At 48.9% G+C, this 18,913-nt stretch overlaps 1 protein-coding gene across 4 annotated transcripts in view; it reads right to left on the bottom strand.

The window, feature by feature from the left end:
- NVL (nuclear VCP like) overlaps positions 1-18,913 on the bottom strand; it is a 90,000-nt gene that overhangs the window by 31,762 nt on the left and 39,325 nt on the right. For 3 of the 4 annotated variants that reach the window (XM_027046360.2, XM_027046358.2, XM_027046361.2), the window contains 2 exons: positions 15,852-15,971; positions 11,968-12,067 (listed from right to left, as the gene is read on the bottom strand). In XM_027046360.2, the coding sequence (XP_026902161.1) occupies positions 11,968-12,067; positions 15,852-15,971 (220 nt within the window). Of the gene's footprint in view, positions 1-1,227; positions 3,495-11,967; positions 12,068-15,851; positions 15,972-18,913 lie in introns of those variants that run through there. The other variant, XM_053209767.1, reaches the window with a different exon arrangement.

The raw sequence follows: 18,913 nt of genomic DNA, 5'->3' as shown, positions 1-18,913 counted from the left end.
TTCTAATGGTCCCTCAATCATTCCAGAGAAGCTTCCCAAAGCTCACAATAAGAAGACCTTTGTTCGTGTACAGACACACCTAGAAATGATGGGACTCGTGTTTTCTAATGCACGTATTGAGACTTAACCATTAATTTATTCTTCCATAAAGAAGCAGAGTTCTTTAGAGCTGAAATTCTGATTTTGTTTAGTTTTGTTCTTCAGTTACCTTGGGGAAGCTAAATACTTATTAATTCAGTGATTTTTCAATGTTCAACAAGCTACTGGACTTTCAAGATGCGAGGATAAACTACTCAGAAATGGGGAAAGAAAGATTACTGCACAACACTCGCGGCATCGTGATGGAGCGCTGTCCCACGCGCCTGGGCGCCATCTTACTCTACAGGGCAAAGGGCCCCACACATTCAGGTGTCAGGAGACCTTTGCAGTTTAAAAACTTACAGAGGACCCCCCTGTGACCTTTCTCTCCTGTTCTTCCCTGACCCCATGAAAGTGCAAGCACGTTCCATGTGCTCTGCTTTCTTCTACTCAACACAATTATCCACATTCACCTAAGTTCCTGTGCGTGTCAGTACTTATCCTGTCTGTATTGCTGGGCAGTATTCCACTGTATGGATACGCCTCGATTTCAGGACAGAAAGAAGTATTCATTCTTCTGTTGATGAACATGTGGTTTCCAGTTCTGGCCCACCAGAAGCACACGTGGACATGTGTTTGCGTGAGTTTCTCGTTCTCTCTGGTGAGTCCCTCCGTGTGTGGCAACATCACACTGTAGGATGTGCTGGTCTTAAAGAATCCGACAGAGCGTTTTCCAAGCTAGCTGTGCCATGTTACATCCCCTACAATTGCTTGTACAATCTTTCTAATTTTAGTTTTTTTTTTTTTTTTTTTCCAGAGTGCGAGCACGAGTAGGGCAGGGACAGAGGAAGATATTCCCAAGCAGGCTCCTGCCCAGCACAGAGCCCGATGTGGGGCTCAGTCCCATGACCGTGGGATCATGACTTGAGCCAAAATGAAGAGTCAGATGCTCAACACACCGAGCACCCCCCCACCCCCTGCCCCGGTGCCCTGGTTAATGTAGGGTTTGTAGTAGTCTCTCACGGCGGCCTTCACCTGCATCTCCCTGACGACCAGATGCCGAGCACATTCCCATATTTATCTGCCGCCGGGATCCCTACTGCAGTGAACGTCTGTGCGGTCCTTAGCTGATTTTTCATGTTTTTCTTTTGCTAAGTTTTGGGAATCCATCGCGTGCTGCAGATACAGATCCTTCATCAGAGACACATTCTGTAAATGTTGCCTCCACGTCTGCGTGTCTTGTCCTTGTGAAGAGCAGTTCAATTTATCCTTTTGCTCTAAAACATTGTGCTGATGTCATACCTAAAAGATCTTTGCTTAGTCCAAGGTAGAAAACACTTCTCCTCTGCCTCCTTCCAGGAGTTTTACAGATGTGACTTTTCATTGGTCTTTGATCCATTTTGCGTTAATTTTTCATGTGGCTTCTAACAGGTTAAAGGTTATTTTTCCCACATATCTCACTGTCCCAGCACTATTTGTTTAAAACACTATTCTTTCTCTACTGCATGGCCTTCGTGTTCTATAAAAACCCAATTATCCAGACCCTCTGCCTCCGGGACCGGACAACACCCTATTCTGAACTCAGCTCCTCGTTACCGATCAACCACGAGCTGCCAGGTTCGTCAGAATTATCCCACCGAGGTGGAGGCCGCCGTCAACGTCCTGGTCCACGCGCACCCGTGGGCCGCCTACCCCTCCCTCTCTCTGGGCTCCTATTTCCACCGGGAGGATGTGGCTCTGGAGGGTGTGGACCGCTTCTCCCACGAGTTGGCTAAGGAGAAGCGGGAGGGTGCTGAGCGTCTCTTGAAGGTGCGAAACCAGCACAGCAGCCGCGCCCTCTTCCGAGACGTGCAGAAGAGGTGCCGGGATGAGGGGGTGAAAGCCTGGATGCCACGGAAGCCGCCCTGGTCTGGACCAGGCCCGTTTGGATCTACACGCCCTGGGTCTGGCCCGCGCAGACCCCCAGCGCCGTGACTTCCAGGAGAAGCACTTCCTAGACGGAGGTGAAGCTCATCAGGAAGATGGGCGACCCCCTGACTCACCTCCGCAGGCCGGCTGCCCCCCTCCCCAGGCTGGGCGAGGCCGGCATCTCTTGGAAAGGCTCACCCCCCAGCATGACTCGGGGTCTCTGGAGCCCAGCAGCCCGTGAGGGGCCCCTCCGGCAGCCCCCGGATGCCAGGGCTGGTGCCCGAGCCTCTCTCTGTGGCCACCAGGCAGCTTTGCAACACCCCGGAGCCTGCTCCCAAGCCACGGACCAAATGGAAACAGGAAAGCTTTTTGCAGCAGGAAACAACAACAACAACAACCACCCCCCAAAAACTAATCATCCAGATACGTGGGGGAATATTTTTATAGGTATTTTATAGGTAGGTCCTATCATGTTTCAATGATCTGTACGTCTGTGTCTATGCCAATACCAAATGGTGGAAACATCTTTTAACTTGAATATACGAGTAGATATTAAAAGTCAGAGCTGCATGCTCAAAAATGAAGCCTGATGTAAACAATCCCGATCATAATTAGAAGGCACTTAGTTTAGGAATTTTATAATCATTTAATATCTCTAACTGACAAGCACCATATTTAGTTTATTACAAATTTATTTATTAGTTTATTTTAAGGAATTACTTACTTCATTTCGAGTAAAAAGCACCCTGAACACTTTATTTATTTTTTTTTAAAGATTTTATTATTTTTTAAGTAATCTCTATACCCAATATGGGGCTTGAACTCACGACCTCGAGATCGAGTCGCAGGCCCTCAGACTGAGCCAGCCAGGACCCCCACCAAGCACTTTATACAGATCTTACTATGGGATGGCAAACTACCGCTCTATCAAAAACTTTTCCAAAATTCGATGCATTACACCATCTCTCAAAGAAAATCCAGTGCTGTGTGTCTAGAGCTCGTAGGTACCAAGCAGCTTCTTACACTTTAGAGGACGATAAAGGGAAAAGGACTCCTATCGTCCTCTAAAGGGAAAGAGCGCAAGGAATGGGCGTTGTAGAAAGTGAGAAGCAGGCGCACACCGGCACCTCCCTGTGACAGAGAGCCATCTTGGACGTGACACACTTCACACACGCCCCGATCTTCTCCCATGTCCTCCCCAAACGGGGCAACCATGCTCTCTCCTGCCTTGGTTGAGGCCAGCTCATCCTTCCAGTCTTTCCGGCCGAGACCTGGAGGCGTGACCGGGCTCCACTCACTCACGTCCACAGCCAGTCCATTAACAGGTCCTGTCAACTGATGACACTTCCACACCCCAGCCATCAGCTGCTGAGAACACTAACTTCTCGCCCTGGGAGTACTGCTCCAGCTTGCTAAGTGGCTCCCCACCTCGATGTGGCACAGATGGAGTCTTTGGAGTCAAGATAATTCTCACATCCGCAGTGAAGAAGTCAGCCCAAGTCCCACCGCTGTAAAGACAAGATCCGCTCACTCGCCAACAAGGAGGATGCGTGAAGAGCCCTCCCTTCCATCCGCTGGTGAGGAAGCACTGCTCTCCCACCAAGTACCAAAAAAAACTGGCGTTTAAGAGCTAAAGGTAGTGACTTCCAACTTCAGGAAAAACTCCCTCTTGCTGCAAACGGACCTCCGATTTTCAAGAGGTGCCCCAACAATTCAACGGGGAGAGGATGCCACAAATGGTGCCGAGGCAAGTGGATGTCCACGTGCGAAAGGGTGAATCGGGACCCCTTCCTCGGAGCACACAAACATTAACTCAACATGAACCTAAGATCGAAGTGTGAGCACTGGAAGCGTAAAACCGTCACCACACACGGGGGTTAATCTTTGTGACCCTGAATCAGGCAATGAGTTTTTGAGACAGGACACAAATTGCATGTGATTAAAAATCTATCAATTGGACTTTACCAAAATTTAAAGCTTTTGTTCTTCAAATTACACCAGCGAGAAAGTGAAAAGACAGCCATAGGCTGAGTGAAAAGACAGCCATAGGCTGGGAGAAAATACATGCAAATCATACACCTGGCTGTGGATTTGTATCTGGAATTAGTCATTCTTTAAAAAGAATTTTTTTTTTTAAATATTTGTTTATTGTTGAGGGAGAGAGAGACCGAGCACGAGTCGGGAAGGGGCAGAGAGAGAGAGAGACACACACAGAATCGAAAGCAGGCTCCAGGCTCTAGGCTCTGAGCTGTCAGCACAGAGCCCAACTCGGGGCTGGAACTCACAAACCGTGAGACCATGACCTGAGCCGGAGTCGGCCCCTTAACCGACTGAGCCACCCTGGCGCCCCTAGAATTAATCATTCTTACTGCTCAATGACAAGGCATGACCCAACTAAAAAAAATGGGTGAAGGATTCAAACAGGTATTTCTCGAAAGAAGACACTACAGTACCTCACACCCATTGGAATGGCTGTAATCAACTAGAAAGGTTGTAACAAGTGTTGAGGGTGTGGAGAAATCCGAACTCCCACACTCAGCTTTGTTATAATTATCGGTAGGAACAGAAAACGCTGGGCCTCTCTGGAAAAGTCTGGCTGCTTCCTGAAGTGTTAAACACAGAGTCACCATGTGGCCCACAGACCCCACTCCTAGGTATCTACCTCCTGAGAAATTATGATATACGGCCACAAGAAACCTTGTATGCGGAGGTTCACAACAGCCCTAAAGTGGACACGACCCAAATGTCCATCAGCTGGAGAATGGGTGAAACGTTGTACGTCCACACGACAGAACGTCATCCGGCAGTACGAGGAACGGAGTACTGACACCGCCACACGGATGCGCCTTGAACACAGGACGTCGAGCGGGAGAGGGCACACCCCGCAGCCCACGTGTGACTCCACTTACACACAGAAGCGGAGGCCTAGGGAGACAGTGCTGCAGGTGGGGACGGATGGGGAGGGGCAGCTAACACGCACAGATCCTCTTGAGGGTGACAGAAATGTTCTCAAATCAGGCTGTTGGGATGGCTGCACAGGTCTGTTAATATCCTCAAGACCACTGAATCGTGTACTTAAAATGGGTAAAATTTATGGCATATTATAGATCTCAATAAAGCCATTTTCTCAGAGACTTAGAAACTGGACTAACAAGACCATCAATACTATGTCTATGAAAATTACCGCAAGATCAGACGACCTTCACGGAACAGGAGTAGGTCTCTTCTTACAATTCACAAAACAAATACTGAGTTTTATTATTTACGGTTCCTGAGAATCAGCAGAAATGATGCCAGGGCCTAGGTTACTTTTACAAGGGAAGCATTGTGCCAAAGGGCGAGATACACAGGTCGGAACACAGCACCAACTCAAAGAGAATTTAACAACGATCCAGGGCCATTCAGACTGGACACAAAAGGGAAGGTTTTACTTGGAACTTTAAGTGGCTGAATATCTTACTGTGTGTAATGGAATAAATCTCTTCTTTGTTGCCACCCATCGAGTCGCCTGACAAAAAACTACTAAGGGCTTATTACAATGGATAGAGACTCTGAACTAGGAACTTTCTCTCAAACGTAAAACCGCAGACCTAATCCTTGTCCAGAAGTTTACACTTCTGTGTGTCATAATTTACAGATTTAATTTTTCAACAGAGCTGCACAGAGAGCAGAAACTCCTTCTGGATACCGTGTTGCTACTGTAGGAAACAGACCCCCGCTGAGCAGTAGAGACCCTACCCGGTTGGTGTGGCTATCTGGGTATACCTGTCTGCAGGAGTGTTTTTAACCAGCGGCACAGAGGATTCAGCGGGAACAGACAGTTCCTCTCTGAGAACGTCCTTTACAGGAGCCGGTACAGAAGGAGGAACGTGTGCATGTGCACAGGAGATGACAATCAGGGCATCGGTAGTCTTAGTGGACTTTGTCCAGGGACCTTCGTCTCCTGGGGCTGAGCACAGGGAAGCGGATTATTTCCGGGACAGGGGGTGGACTCTGGTGTGCCACACATCACACAAGGGACATCACAGGTCTTGAGAGCAGCGAGGTGGGGGGGGGGGGGGGGGAATAGGGACAGAACAATTCTTTCCCTTGTTTTGTAGAAAACAGCACCTCACAAGTTAGGGGGAAAAGTGATGATAGAAATGGAAAATAGGAGAGGGGCGTCTGGGGGGCTCAGCTGGCTTAACCATCCAACTCTTCATTTCGGCTCAGGTCATGATCTCACCATCTGTGTGATCGAGCCCCTCTTCAGGTTCTGTGCTGACAGCATGAAGCCTGCTTGGGATTCTCTCCGCCCCTTGCCTGCTCATGCTTTCCCTCTCTAAATGAATAACCTTAAAAAAAGAGAAAAAAAGTCTTCCAAGCAGAGGGAAGTGACGCCCTACCTGTACTGTTAGGACATTCACATGAAAGCAGGTTTGTGCCCAGAAACCATGAGGGCTGGGGGTGCCTGGGTGGCTCAATCAGTTAAGCGTCTGACTTTGGCTTAAGTCTTGATCTCACGGTTTGTCAGTTCGAGCCCCGCATCGGGCTCTGTGCTGACAGCTCGGAGCCTGGAGCCTGCTTTGGATTCTGTGTCTCCCACTCTCTCTCAAAAATAAACATTAAAAAAAAAAAATAAAAAAAGAGAGAAAGAGAGAAAGAAAGAAAGAAGGAAGGAAGGAGGGAAGGAAGGGAGAAACCACGAGGGCTGGCATGAAGTGGCCCAATTGATAGGTATTGAAAGAAAAGAGTTCTGTCAACCCAGAACTCCATATAGGCTTCAAGAAAGAAAGAACCGGAAATCAAGGCATTCTTGGATAAATGAAAACCAAGAAAATTCGCCACAAGCTAAACACACCTAAAAGAACAACTAAAGGGAGTTTCTGAAACAAAAAGGAATGTCAGAAAAAAATTAAGAACATCAGAAAACAAAAATCGATGGGAAGAGCAAAAATTTGGAAATACAACAAAGCCTCCTTTTCCACCTAAGTTTTAAAATTTTATTTGACCGGGGGCGCCTGGGGGGCTCAGTCAGTTAGGCGTCTGACTTTGGTTTCGGCTCAGGTCATGACCTCACGGGTCATCAACTCCAGCCCTACATCGGGCTCTGCATTAAACAGCTCGGAGCCTGCTTGGGATTCTCTCTCTCCCGCTCTCTCTCTGCCCCTCCCCCCACTCACACGGTCTCGGTCTCTCTCAAAATAAATAAATAAATAAACTTCAAAAAAATTTCATTCCACAGCTGAGGCAAAAATAAGAATGCTGTCTGAGGAGGTTCTGAGACGGTGGAGAAGGGACACAGAGGACGGTCCCGAATGGGGCTGGTGCAGGAACTCCAAGGCAGGCAGGGCATGTACTCCCTGCTGGAACTGGCGAAAGAAATGCTGACATCGGTAAACAGTGAGAAGCTACGTGTATGTAGTTCTACAACCGCCTCATCCACAAAAACCACTCTACAAAGAGATACACTCAAAAATAACAGGCAAATCAAAATGGAATTCTAAGAGATGTTCAAGTGACCCACACGAAGGCAGAGAGAGAGAGAGAGAGAGAGAGGGAGGGAGGGAGAGAGGGGGAGAGACACAGAGAGAGAGAGAGAGGGGAAAAGCACGTGCACGTAAGCAGAGGAGGGGCAAAGAGAGAGAGAATCCCAAGCGGGCTCCTCGATCCCATGACTCCAGGATCATGACCCAAGCCAAAATCAAGAGTCGGACCCTCAACTGACTGAGCCACCCAGACGCCCCTCAGTCTGTACTTTCTGAGTAAGTTCTTGTTTCCAAATTTCTGAATTCAGGGAAACACCCAGCAGGCAAAGCATCCCCAGAGGGAACCGAAACTACCCCTTGAAGCAACAGGGACTGTCCTGCACCAGCAAGACCCCACCCACGCACGACTGACCCCAAGACGATGACCAACCTTTCAGTGCCCACCAACTTTGTCCCACACTTTCCTTTCTGAACCTGGACCTTTGTTCAGCACTTTGGAGACAGTCTTTTGGGATGCTAGCCTCCCGTCTCCCTGATGGGGTTTTGGAGCGGTGGTGGGGGTTCCGAGCTGATGGCCAAGTAAGAATTCTTGAAGACGTCTTTGGTACCAAAAGGGTGATTTTAGTAAAGCATGGGGACAGGACCCATGGGTAGGAAGAGCTGCACTGGGGTAGTGCAGGTGACAGCTTCTATACTGTGGAGTTGGGGGCAGCCCAGGGGAAGTTTCCAGTAGGACTTCCGTACGCTAAGGAAGACTCAAGGATACTGGAGACCTAGCTCTTGTCAAGCTAAGATTGTTTTTCCCTCCAGCAGAGTATTATCACTAAGACAGTAGGGAGTTCCTGGAGATTAGGCTATTGATAAAATTGCCTTTTCCTTGTAATATTACCGAGATATTTATAAACTGATGGAGACTCTATCAGTCAACCATGTGTCTTCTATCCTGTCCCCAGTCCTTGGGCAGCCAGGAGGGCCTGAGGAACGTCACACACATCCTACCCGGGCGGGCGGCTTGGGGGTGTCGGCCTGCCCCGTGCTCCCTCCTCCTCCCTGGTGTTGGCCTCGCGGAAATAAATTCCTTTCCTCTGTCAGCAGGACTCCTTCCTCTGCCTTCGATTTTGTGCGTTGCCAGCGGCAGCAGCTGGTGTGTCTGGGCCCCACCAGCCAGGTGCTCTCGCCCCTTATGCCCTGGGTACATGTGCTCACATAGCACCTCTGCAACAGCCTTCCTGGACCATCATCCCTAAGTCAGCCCGCACCACCCCCCCTCCCCCGCCCTCGCCCCCGCCAAGTCATTCTCTACCCTCTTAGCCAGTCTGTCTCTTATGTCCCCAAGTTCCGCAGCCCCAAATCACAGTACACACAAAGCATTTTTCCAAACTCTTAGCCTTTGAATTCCCAAAGCCAAGGAGGACCAGGCACACGGTAAAAACTCCATAAATATTTGATGAGCAGAAGAGAAGCTGTGCTGAGAAATTAAAGAGCCTTACGCTGACCTGGTGGGTCTTCAACACCAAACGGAAAGGTGGAGCTACACCTGGTGCGATCACAGAGCGCGCCAGGAAAGAAACCTGTGTGCAAAGAGTCAGAGCGACCACAGGTGTTCACGCCCTGCGTCCCTGCCCCGGAACCTCAGCCTCCCCACTGCTGTCCCCCGGGCGCTGCCTCTAGCAGGAATGGCAGCCTCCACCCTCGTCTCCTGGGACCCTGCGGTCACGTGAGAACGAGGATGCGGGATCCTGCCAGCGGGAGCCCACGCCACCAGCAGAGGCCTGGAGAGGGGACGCTCCGTGAGGCGGGGACAGAGATGCCGGAGCGTCACCGCGGAGATGGTCCTCTGGCCCTGCCACTCCAGCTGATGGCACTGGGATCGGAGAGGAACCTCTGGACAAGCCCTTCCGGAGTCCCCGGCCCACAAAATTGTGGGTCAGAGCAAAAATGGTGATTTGAAGCCACTGCGTATGGTGCTAGTTTGTCATGTGGCCCAAGCCATCAGGTGGGAAGAGATTTCTGGAAGCGGGGAGAAAACAAGTCACAAAGAAACAGAATGTTGCAGGACAGCGCACTAGGGAAGAGAACCGCCACAGGCACGCCCACGGGTGACACGGGTGACCCACAGGCCGCTCTTGGATTTCTGCAGGCAGCAAGGCAGCGAGATCTCTTCCGCGGATAAGGGGACGGGGGAGGGGCAGAGCGGAGGAAACAGGTTCAGGCACACCGGAAGGGACAAGACACAGGTGCCCACCGTGTTCCTGTCTCCCCCACCATGGCTAAAGTCAGCACAGGCTACTGTACTCAGCCCAGGCTTTCGCAGCTAAGAATCCGGAGAGCTGCCGAGAATTCAGAGAATTCAGAGGTGAACAGAGACCGGGAAAGGACACGCACCTGCACTGTTTGAGGCGAGGATTCACGTAAAACCCAGGGACACGGGGGGGACCTGTTACGTTCTAGTCCACAGAGACTAAGCTAAAGATATGTGTTTACGATCACCAAACACGAAAACGGCGAGTGCCAGGTGAAGGCAGGAAGGCTTATCGCAGACTACGGTGCCTTCTCGAAATCTCTCAGCAAAACTCTGCGTCTACCAGAAAACGCAGGGTGTGATTCTGCACAGAGATCTGTGAGGTTTTCCAGATTCCCCCGGGGACAGCTGTGAGTGTAGGACCTCGGGACCACCGCCCTGGCTGTCACCAAACGTGCTCTTGGCAGAGGCAGTAGTTACTGAACAGCTCCTTGCCACACGCCGTGGGAGACACACTGCCCTTTACGACCATCCTGCCAACTGGATTATACTGCATTATCCTGGAAGTAACGTGTGCCCAGAGCGGAGGTGGTGTAACCAAGAAGCCTTCTGCTCTTTGTCCCCGGTTCCTGTCAGAAAGCTTCAAATAGCCTTGCCATTCCCCAGGGACGGGAGTCTTTGCTACGCTAATGACCAACTCAAGGTCGGCCCAAGATAGTAACTTCAGGATGGGCCAGTTGTCAGAAAGACCAAGCCCGTGGTTAGAGGGTAGAAGTGGGAGCCACATCTCTGGGGAGACAGGTTCAACTGCGCGGCCATCGACCAACAGTGACTAAGGCATAAAACCCCAAGGGAAGCTCGGGGCGGCAGAGCTTGGGAGCGTCCTGCTGACGAGCACACCGGTCTCCCAGGCTGGTGTGTGCCCTGGCTCCAAAGGGGGAGGGCCCCCAACGTCTGCACTGCCCCCCACACCTGGCCATGTGTGCATCCTTTACAACAAACAGCAACTCGAGTACAGTGAGCCTTGAACAGCGTGGGCGTTAGGGGCACCGACTGCCCCCTTTCCCCAGCCCCGCGCGCTCAAAAGTCTTGTGTAACTTCTGATTCCCCCAAACACTACTAGTGGCTACTGTTGACTGGAAGCCTTACCGGTAACATAAAAATTAACACACGTCATGCACGCTCTCTGTGTTATATGCTGTATTCTTACCATAAAGTACAGCAGAGAACAAAAACATTACGGGGGCCATAAGGAAAATACGTTTATAGGACTGCACCGTGTTCACGAGAAAAAGCCGCGTGTAAGTGGACCCACGTAATTCAAACCTGTGTTGTTTAAGGGTCAACTGTATGGTGCTTTCCTGCATTCCTTTAACTGTTGTGGCGAATTACTGAACCTGAGGGTTCACCTGTAGCTGGCCGGTCAGCAGCGCGAGGGTCCTGGTGGCAGCCTCGCAGGCTCTGACACCAGCTCCGTGTGATCAGTGTCACACGGGTGACACAGGTGCTCGGCCGGTGTCACACGGGTGGGGGTGGAAACAGAACCGGTAAGAGAACAAGAGTTGTAGCCAGGACTCAAACCCAGGTCCGCCGGATTCCAGAGACGGTACTTTACTGCCGTCAAAGTACAAACCTTCATATATTTCACGGAGGTTTTACCTTTCAAAGTAACTTACGAGACCCGAAAGACAAATTCTGTGAGCTTGACGGTGGCAGACAGTTAACACCAGTGTCCACGCGGGGTGGCTACGACACAGCGGCTCATGAGGACTGCAGAGTCGTTAGCACAGGAAGAGACTCTGGGACCCTCAGTAAGAGCCGGGTGCTGACGTTATGAGCCTTTTCTAAGCCCCTCGGCTCTGCTGAAGCTCGTAACAACTTTAAGTAACAGTTACCGCAGGGATGGTGACGTGGTCCCGGTATAAAACCTTGTGACTCATCTTCAACCTTCACATGCAGTGAAGAGCCTGGTCCTTGTTTCCTATAAGCTTGGGAGAAACCGCAGGACACAAATTCTGACAACATCTGTGTGGTCAAAAGCGGACACCGGGTTTTCTGCCAACGAGACAACCTTCCGAGGACCAACACAGAAAAATCCCCCAAACCTAAGCAATAAAAGTCTTTTTTACTATCACTCGCATAAAAGCTTCCTAAGGTTTTATTTCAACTTACGAGCCAACAAGGGATTTCCTAAACTTAACCCTCCTCTAGTGACATGAATGTAAATCCCGGTGTCGTGGAGCACTGACAGTCATGGGGAGCACCCCCTACCTGGCCGGTTGGTGGCCGCCATGATAAAAACCTGCTGCCGCGCTTCCAGCCCGTCCATCTCAGTGAGCAGCTGGTTCACCACGCGCACGCTCGCCCCCGTCTGAAAGGGAACGAACACACCTCCATCAGTTTCCAATAAAAAGAAAACCGCATCGTCATTCTTTTCCATACAAAGTAACGTACTAGCTAACTTCAAGAAAGCTTCTGTCAAGAGGTAATGGCGATTATTTTCTCAGTGGTCGCTACATCCCGGCACTGTGCAACACAGGGGCAGGAAGTCCCCGGCATCGTGTTATCCACTGTTCCACGAGGAAGCTGAGGCTCGGAGAGGCCACGTGTCCAGGCCTCACAGCCAGACAAGGGCAGGCCTGGCTGATCTAAATCTCGTGCCTCCAAGTTATTCAAAGATCCAATGGCTACGGGGCACCTGGGGGGCTCAGTCAGTTGAGCGTCTGTTGGTTTCGGCTCAAGTCATGGAGCCCTACATTGGGCTCTGTGCTGAGAGCGTGGAGGTTGCTTGGGATTCTCTCTCCCTCCCTCTCCACCCCCCTCCTCGAGCATACATGCATTCTCTCTCAAAATAAATAAACTTAAAAAAAAAAAAAGAAAAGAAAAGATCTAATGGCTGTGGGGAATAAGTTTAGGAATTCCCTGAGCTTGCACCATGGGTTAATAAGGCATAAAGAATTAGAAAGTCACAGGGTGAACACACCCAAGTTTGGGTAAACGAGATTAGGTAAACAGGGCAAAGGCCCCCAGTATAGGACAAAGGTATAGGAATAAGGAAATCTGAAGATGAAAACATCCAAGATGAAGTAAACAAGATTAGGTATTCAGGGTGGAAATGCCCCCCAACCTAGTACAATAGCAGAAAGCTGCTTTCACAGGAAGGAAGAACCAAAATAGGTAAACAGGTAAACAGGACTTAAGACCACAGCAGGGTGAAGTTGCCCAGAGCGGAGCTAATTAGCAAAACAAAGGTGCCTTGCTGACCCTGAGGTAGCATGCTCCTCTTTCTCCTTTCAGTCCCCTAGGCCGGTTTAGGTAAACAGAGGTGGGGCCTCCTGTCTGCTGTAAACAACCTTCCACACAGCCAGGATTTTGTTTTGTATTGACACAAACCCTAACACAGCATCTCTCCAAAACCCCCTTTCCCCCACGCCCATGAGTTAATGTTCAAGACTCCACTGTCTCTTTGTGCACGTCCAGTCCATCACGCTTGTAAGCCTTCTGATCCAAACAAAAACGGAGCCAGGACCCTTACTCGGGGCTCTCGTCTCCTCCAGGACATTAGCCTCTCTCGCATTTTCAATCCTGTGTCCCAGTCTCTTGCTGGACAAGAGAGAACTCTACATCCAGAGTCGCAACAGATTTCCTACTGGGCAAATGAAGACTCAGCCTCACGAGAGCCCCTAGGATGTGAGATGTTGCAGATCTTTGGACTGGGACACGAGGCTTCTTCCCAGAGGCACACAAGCAGATCTACGGCAATACCCAAGGGAAAGGTCCAGGGCGGTGGTGGACACAGGGGAACTCACTCTGACACAGAAAGGTTTTAAATGCCCAATGGAAGAAATGAGAAAAGTAGTGCTGTGTGTGTGTGGCGGGTGGGGGGGGGGGGGCGGTGGGATTACTGCGTTTCTTCAACAGAGGTGGTAACAATTTCTCCAGAAAAGAAACGGTGCATGTCACCACTCCTTGAGGACACAAAGCTAATGTCAGGAGATGCACATAGTGACAATCCTGACTCAGAACAGTAAAGCAGCCCCAGACACCAACCAAACACGGTCCTACCTAAACCAGACAAAATCCTCAGAATCAGCACAGGAATGTGAAAGGCAGGTTTTACTACAACAAAATTATAACATTGTACGTAATAAAAAAAATTAAAGGTAAGTGAGAAGACTGGGAAAAACGTGCCAACACACACAGACAATGGATTAATTCCTAGCACACGTAAAAGCTCCTATAAATAAAAAAGAAGTTTTAATAGCAAAAGGATCAAAGTATCTGATCAGGCAATTTCTAGAAGATGAAGTACAAATTCACTGAAGACAATCAACCTCACTGATAATCAGGGACGTGAATACTAAGATTTAATGTCACGTTTGACAATAAAACTGATGAAAGATTAAAAGATGGGTATTAGCCATTGCTGACAATACTGTTGGCAGGCATACGTATCTGGTATTTTTTTGTGAAGGATGATTTAATGTCAGCTCCAAAACACAGTATGTATAGGTCCACATACATGTGCACAAAAGCATGTGATTAGAGTGTTACTGCAGTTCTGTTTGTAAGAAAAACAATTAGAAACAATGTGAATGTCTAAAACAGAAAATTATTAAAGAAATCCTTCTGTTTCCAGACTGTAGAATATTTATGTAATCGTTTAAAAATTAAGTCATTAAGCACATGGGAAAATCATCAAGATGCATGACCATACACGTTTTTAAGTTTATGGAGAAAGCTGTAGAATAACAAATGCTACATACAGAACTGAGGGATAACCTCCAAGGAGAGTAATAGAGGGAAACAGGAAGAAGGACTCTTGATCTACTAACGTGCGTAGAACTTAATTTGCGTTCTGTCACAAGTGTGTGTCCATGCATAACTCACGCGCGAAAAAAAGAAATACGTATTCCCATTTTTCTCCCTATTTCTCTCCTTCAGAATCCCCTTCGGGTGAAAACGTCCAAAGAGAAGAACACAGGTACTGGAAAATGGAAACACGTGTTAGTAAACATCCAAGAACGAGCGAGAACCCAGACGTCAGAGCGCGGTTCGTGCGGCCACAGACCTCTCTGTGGCAATGGCCGACCAGCCACAACCCACTCACTGCACCTCTCCAAAGTGAAAATCACCAGCCGTTCACAGGCGGCTGCACACCAACATGGGGGCTGTTGACAAATGAAGGGTTTATTCAGAACCAAAGACAAGGAGATAAAAAGGAGTCAACTCCAGAGCACAACATGCCTTGGCCGGCCGGACAGAAAGGGCGGTGCTTTGCTCTGGATCCCCCACCAGATTCCAGGATCTGCCAGCCGGCGGGGTGACCTGGGAAGGACCTCTGCGTGGCCACTGACCTCACCCCCAGAGATAAGACCCGAAGGATTTTCTGGGATGCTACTGATGACTACCGGATGAGGAAACAGAATCACTGCGACATGAATCACACTCACATTAGCCAAGTTTTGTTCCTGAGACTTTGGAATGTTTCTGGAGATTCTAAGTGAAATGAATTTAATAAATGTTTTACAGCCTAAGGGCACACACAAGATAACTATCCGAAGATGAATCACAAGAGAAACATAATCACTTCCTTAGTCATCGTGTCACAAATGTACCCACTAGACAGTCTTCATACTGGTTTCCAGAAGGCCACGTGCTCTTTACACCAGTGGACTCCGGGACAAGGTCCTTCTGATAACGGCTGCTTCCAGGCCCCGGCTGTGCTGACATTCCCGTGACCAGCGACGCTGCAGACTCGTGCAGGCGGAATGCAGTACAGGCCCACTTCCCGTCCTCCCCAGGCACGAACGGTACAGCATCAGAAAGCGCACCGCCTGACCCCATTCTGGGTGCGTGGAACCGCGAGGCACATTTTCTTGGACCTCAAGAGCCCATTCACCTGATGAGGATCAAGATTACGAGGCGGGCTATTCACAGCCACCATCACTGCAACCCCCAGCTGCTCACCCCTGTGAGTCACAAGTCTGCCACCAAAATGACACAGACAAACGGATACGAGGGCTGATAACAACACAACTGTTACGCCTAGGCCCTCACTCCAAATTACCAGGTTTCTTCACTTAAAGAACCTCAGTGTTCTCAGGAAATGACTCCATAAGAACTTACAAAAGGCTTACAGTGCATACGCCTACCTCTCGGTCTGACCTTCGAGGGCACAGGGCGTCCACTTCGTCGAAGAATATGACACAGGGCGCGGAGTTCTTGGCTCGCTGGAACACCTGTCGTACTGCACGCTCACTCTCACCAACGTACTGAACACACACAGAAATAAAATGCAGAGACTGTTCAACTTTGGGGCTTTGGGCCAAATTACAGTAAAACTAGTTTTAAAAGACATTTAAATATCAGAGTCCACAAAGTACTAGGCTGATCCACATGGGACTGCTGATATATAACCATTTTTGATGCAGAAACACAGCCAAGTGTATATGGTTCAACTTAATAAAATCAGCTATTATTGAAGCCTATAGCTTACCTCGTTTGTAAAACAAAGACAAAGTAAATGTAAGGTCTTCTCTAGGTCAGACACAATCCCATAATTCTACACTGTGATTTTGGAACTAATCTCCTGAGGGGCACCCGGGTGGCTCAGGAGATTTGAGTGACCAACTGTTGATCTCGGCTCAGGTCATGATCTCAAGGTCTGTGACATCGAGATCCATGTCAGGCTCTGTGCTGACAGCACGGAGTCTGCTTGGGATTCTCTCTCTCTCTCTCTCTCTCTCTCTCTCTCTCTCTTCCCCTCCCCTGCTTGCTCTCTCTCTTTCAAAATAAATCAATAAACATTAAAAAAAAAAAAAAAAGAACTGATCTCCTACGCTGTATGCATATAAAACACCCAGCAGTAATTTTCATTAATCCAATACTACTTTACTGCCATTTCCTGCTCGACCATCATTTCCATGTGGGTCAAGCTGCTAATGAAAGATCTACTTTGTCACTTGGCATCAGAGAAGGCGAAGTGAGCCAGTGAGGCCTCCAACAGGTTTCACTGGACATACCATACCGTAAAATCTAAGTCAAAACATAAAACAGTAAGATCAGTCAAGAAACACAGTAATTCATAACGTCCTATAACATTAGGACAAGTTAATGCAGAGAGCTACATGTAAGAATATGGTCTCACTGTTCATGAGGCCTAAGAGACTGTTCTCGTAAAATTTCAAACTAGTGAACCAAGCATGTTTTTCTCCTAATAAAATTGCTAAATAGGACAGAGTCTGCAAACTGTTTCCAGTGCCGACCCCACCGTCGGTGTTTGTTACGCTCTCGTGACCACATGGCCGTGATAAGTAATGCAGGCAGAAAGCACACGCCATGGATGACAGTGACGGGAGGGTTTTCTGTCTTCTCATCTGTCCTGTCTTTTCTTGGTACTTTTGCTCAAGGTGCTTCCCTTACTTGATCTGTCTTCCAACCTGCCTCCACTTCTCCTGGTATTCGAGAAGGTCCCTGACTTTCTTCCTATTGCTCTCCCCACACTGCCCTCACAGAGTCTCCTGCTACTGAGACTCCCGGCTGGTCTAGATAGTCCTTGGGAAGCAGAAGTCGTGGCCTTGATCATAACATCTTGTGTGGTATATAAATACAGTAGACTGGCTCAATTTCCTAAAGAATCCAAGTCAGCAAAAATTATATTTGAAATGCTGGACCAAAATAGTAGATATTTTAAAAGAAAAAGTAACAGTGAGCTGGGAGAGGTCAAGTATCAGACAGGGGTCGACGGAAACGATCAACACAGCTGGCAAATGCACTGTGGCTAGAGCAAACCAAATGGCCAAAGGGAAACTTAATTTAGGGGAAGATAAACCTACAATTTCAAAAGGACAGATTAAAAATCAATCTTAACAAAGGTGACAGTGATTAAAAATAAGCAAACAGAAGAAAATCCCACTATCTTGGCCTTTATGAAATATTTCAAATAAGGATCCTATAGCTATCATTTCTAACTTCTTATTTGCCTTTCAGTTTTCAACCGTGATAACCTGGCTTTTGCAAACACTCTTATTGAAAACACCCTCCCTGAAGTCACCAATGACCTTCTAATTGCCAAACCCAAAGCCCTGCTTTCGGTTTCTCGTACGCTGTGGTTACTGACAAGATTGAAGAAACAGCCTCCTGGATGTTCAGGCTCAGAAAGTCTTGGGCGTCCTCCACCCTTACAAGACCAGTCTCCTCCTTCCCCATCCCCAGCAGTGTTTTACTGGGGTCAGGGACCCCACTGTTTGTCCCCAGGGTTTCCAGTGCCACCCCGAATCTCCTGAACTCCGGGCTCACATCCCGGTGTCTGCTGGAAGTCTCTGGACTCCTTGATTCTGAACCGCCCTACAGCAAACTCATTATCTAATCCCAAGAAGTTTACCTTCCTCATCAGATCACCTCATCTCTCCCAGTCATTCCAGACTCTGCCACAGACCTCCTCCCCACCTTTCCCTAGGAAACAAGTCAGAACACAATGAGAACAAGGCTCAGTCCTCGGATTGGCAGGAATGGTGCGGATGTGGGACAGCGGGAACCCCCACTCCCCGCTGGTGGAGGCGGAACAGCAACAACCGTCCTGGGGAAGAAGCTGGCAAAACTTTCTCTTTCAGGAGTGAAGATACAGTAACTCTCCTTCGGAGAACATACCCTCGGGGGGAATAGCTCGCTGATGAAAGTAGGGATGTACGTGTGTAATGTTCGATCTGAACATCAAGAAAGAAAGAAACCGATTTTTTTAGAAGTGTGGTTCTGTTCATTCAGTGGAATGCCACAAGGAAAACTGATGAACTAGAGGTAAACACATCAACAGAGATAAGTATTACTGCGATCTAATGATTTACAAGAAATACACATTTGATCACTCAGATGACTAAATGTACTTCTCAGACATATTTGGTTTTCCCCAAAAGTTTCTGAAAACTGTCAGAGCCACAAAAGCGAGTGGAGGGCGGGACTGGCTGCCAGGAGGGCCAACCCCATGGTTACAGGGTGGAACTTTCAGTGTCTCCCCCCCCCCCTCCCCCACCTCCAGGCAGGGGAGGGGGCCGGAGACTGAATAGACAAAGGTCAATGACTCAGCCAATCATGGCTCCACAGAAACTTAAGGGCAGTTTTTGGTCCTTCCAGACCTGGGGAACCATGGAGCCAGGCCCCAAGGCCCATGAGACTCCAGGTTGGGACTGTGCCCTATGTACCTCTTCATTTTGCTCTT

Source organism: Acinonyx jubatus, chromosome E4, assembly GCF_027475565.1.
Source record: "Acinonyx jubatus isolate Ajub_Pintada_27869175 chromosome E4, VMU_Ajub_asm_v1.0, whole genome shotgun sequence".
Classification (NCBI taxonomy): Eukaryota; Metazoa; Chordata; class Mammalia; order Carnivora; family Felidae; genus Acinonyx; species Acinonyx jubatus.
This window is presented reverse-complemented; position numbering and strand designations above follow the sequence as displayed.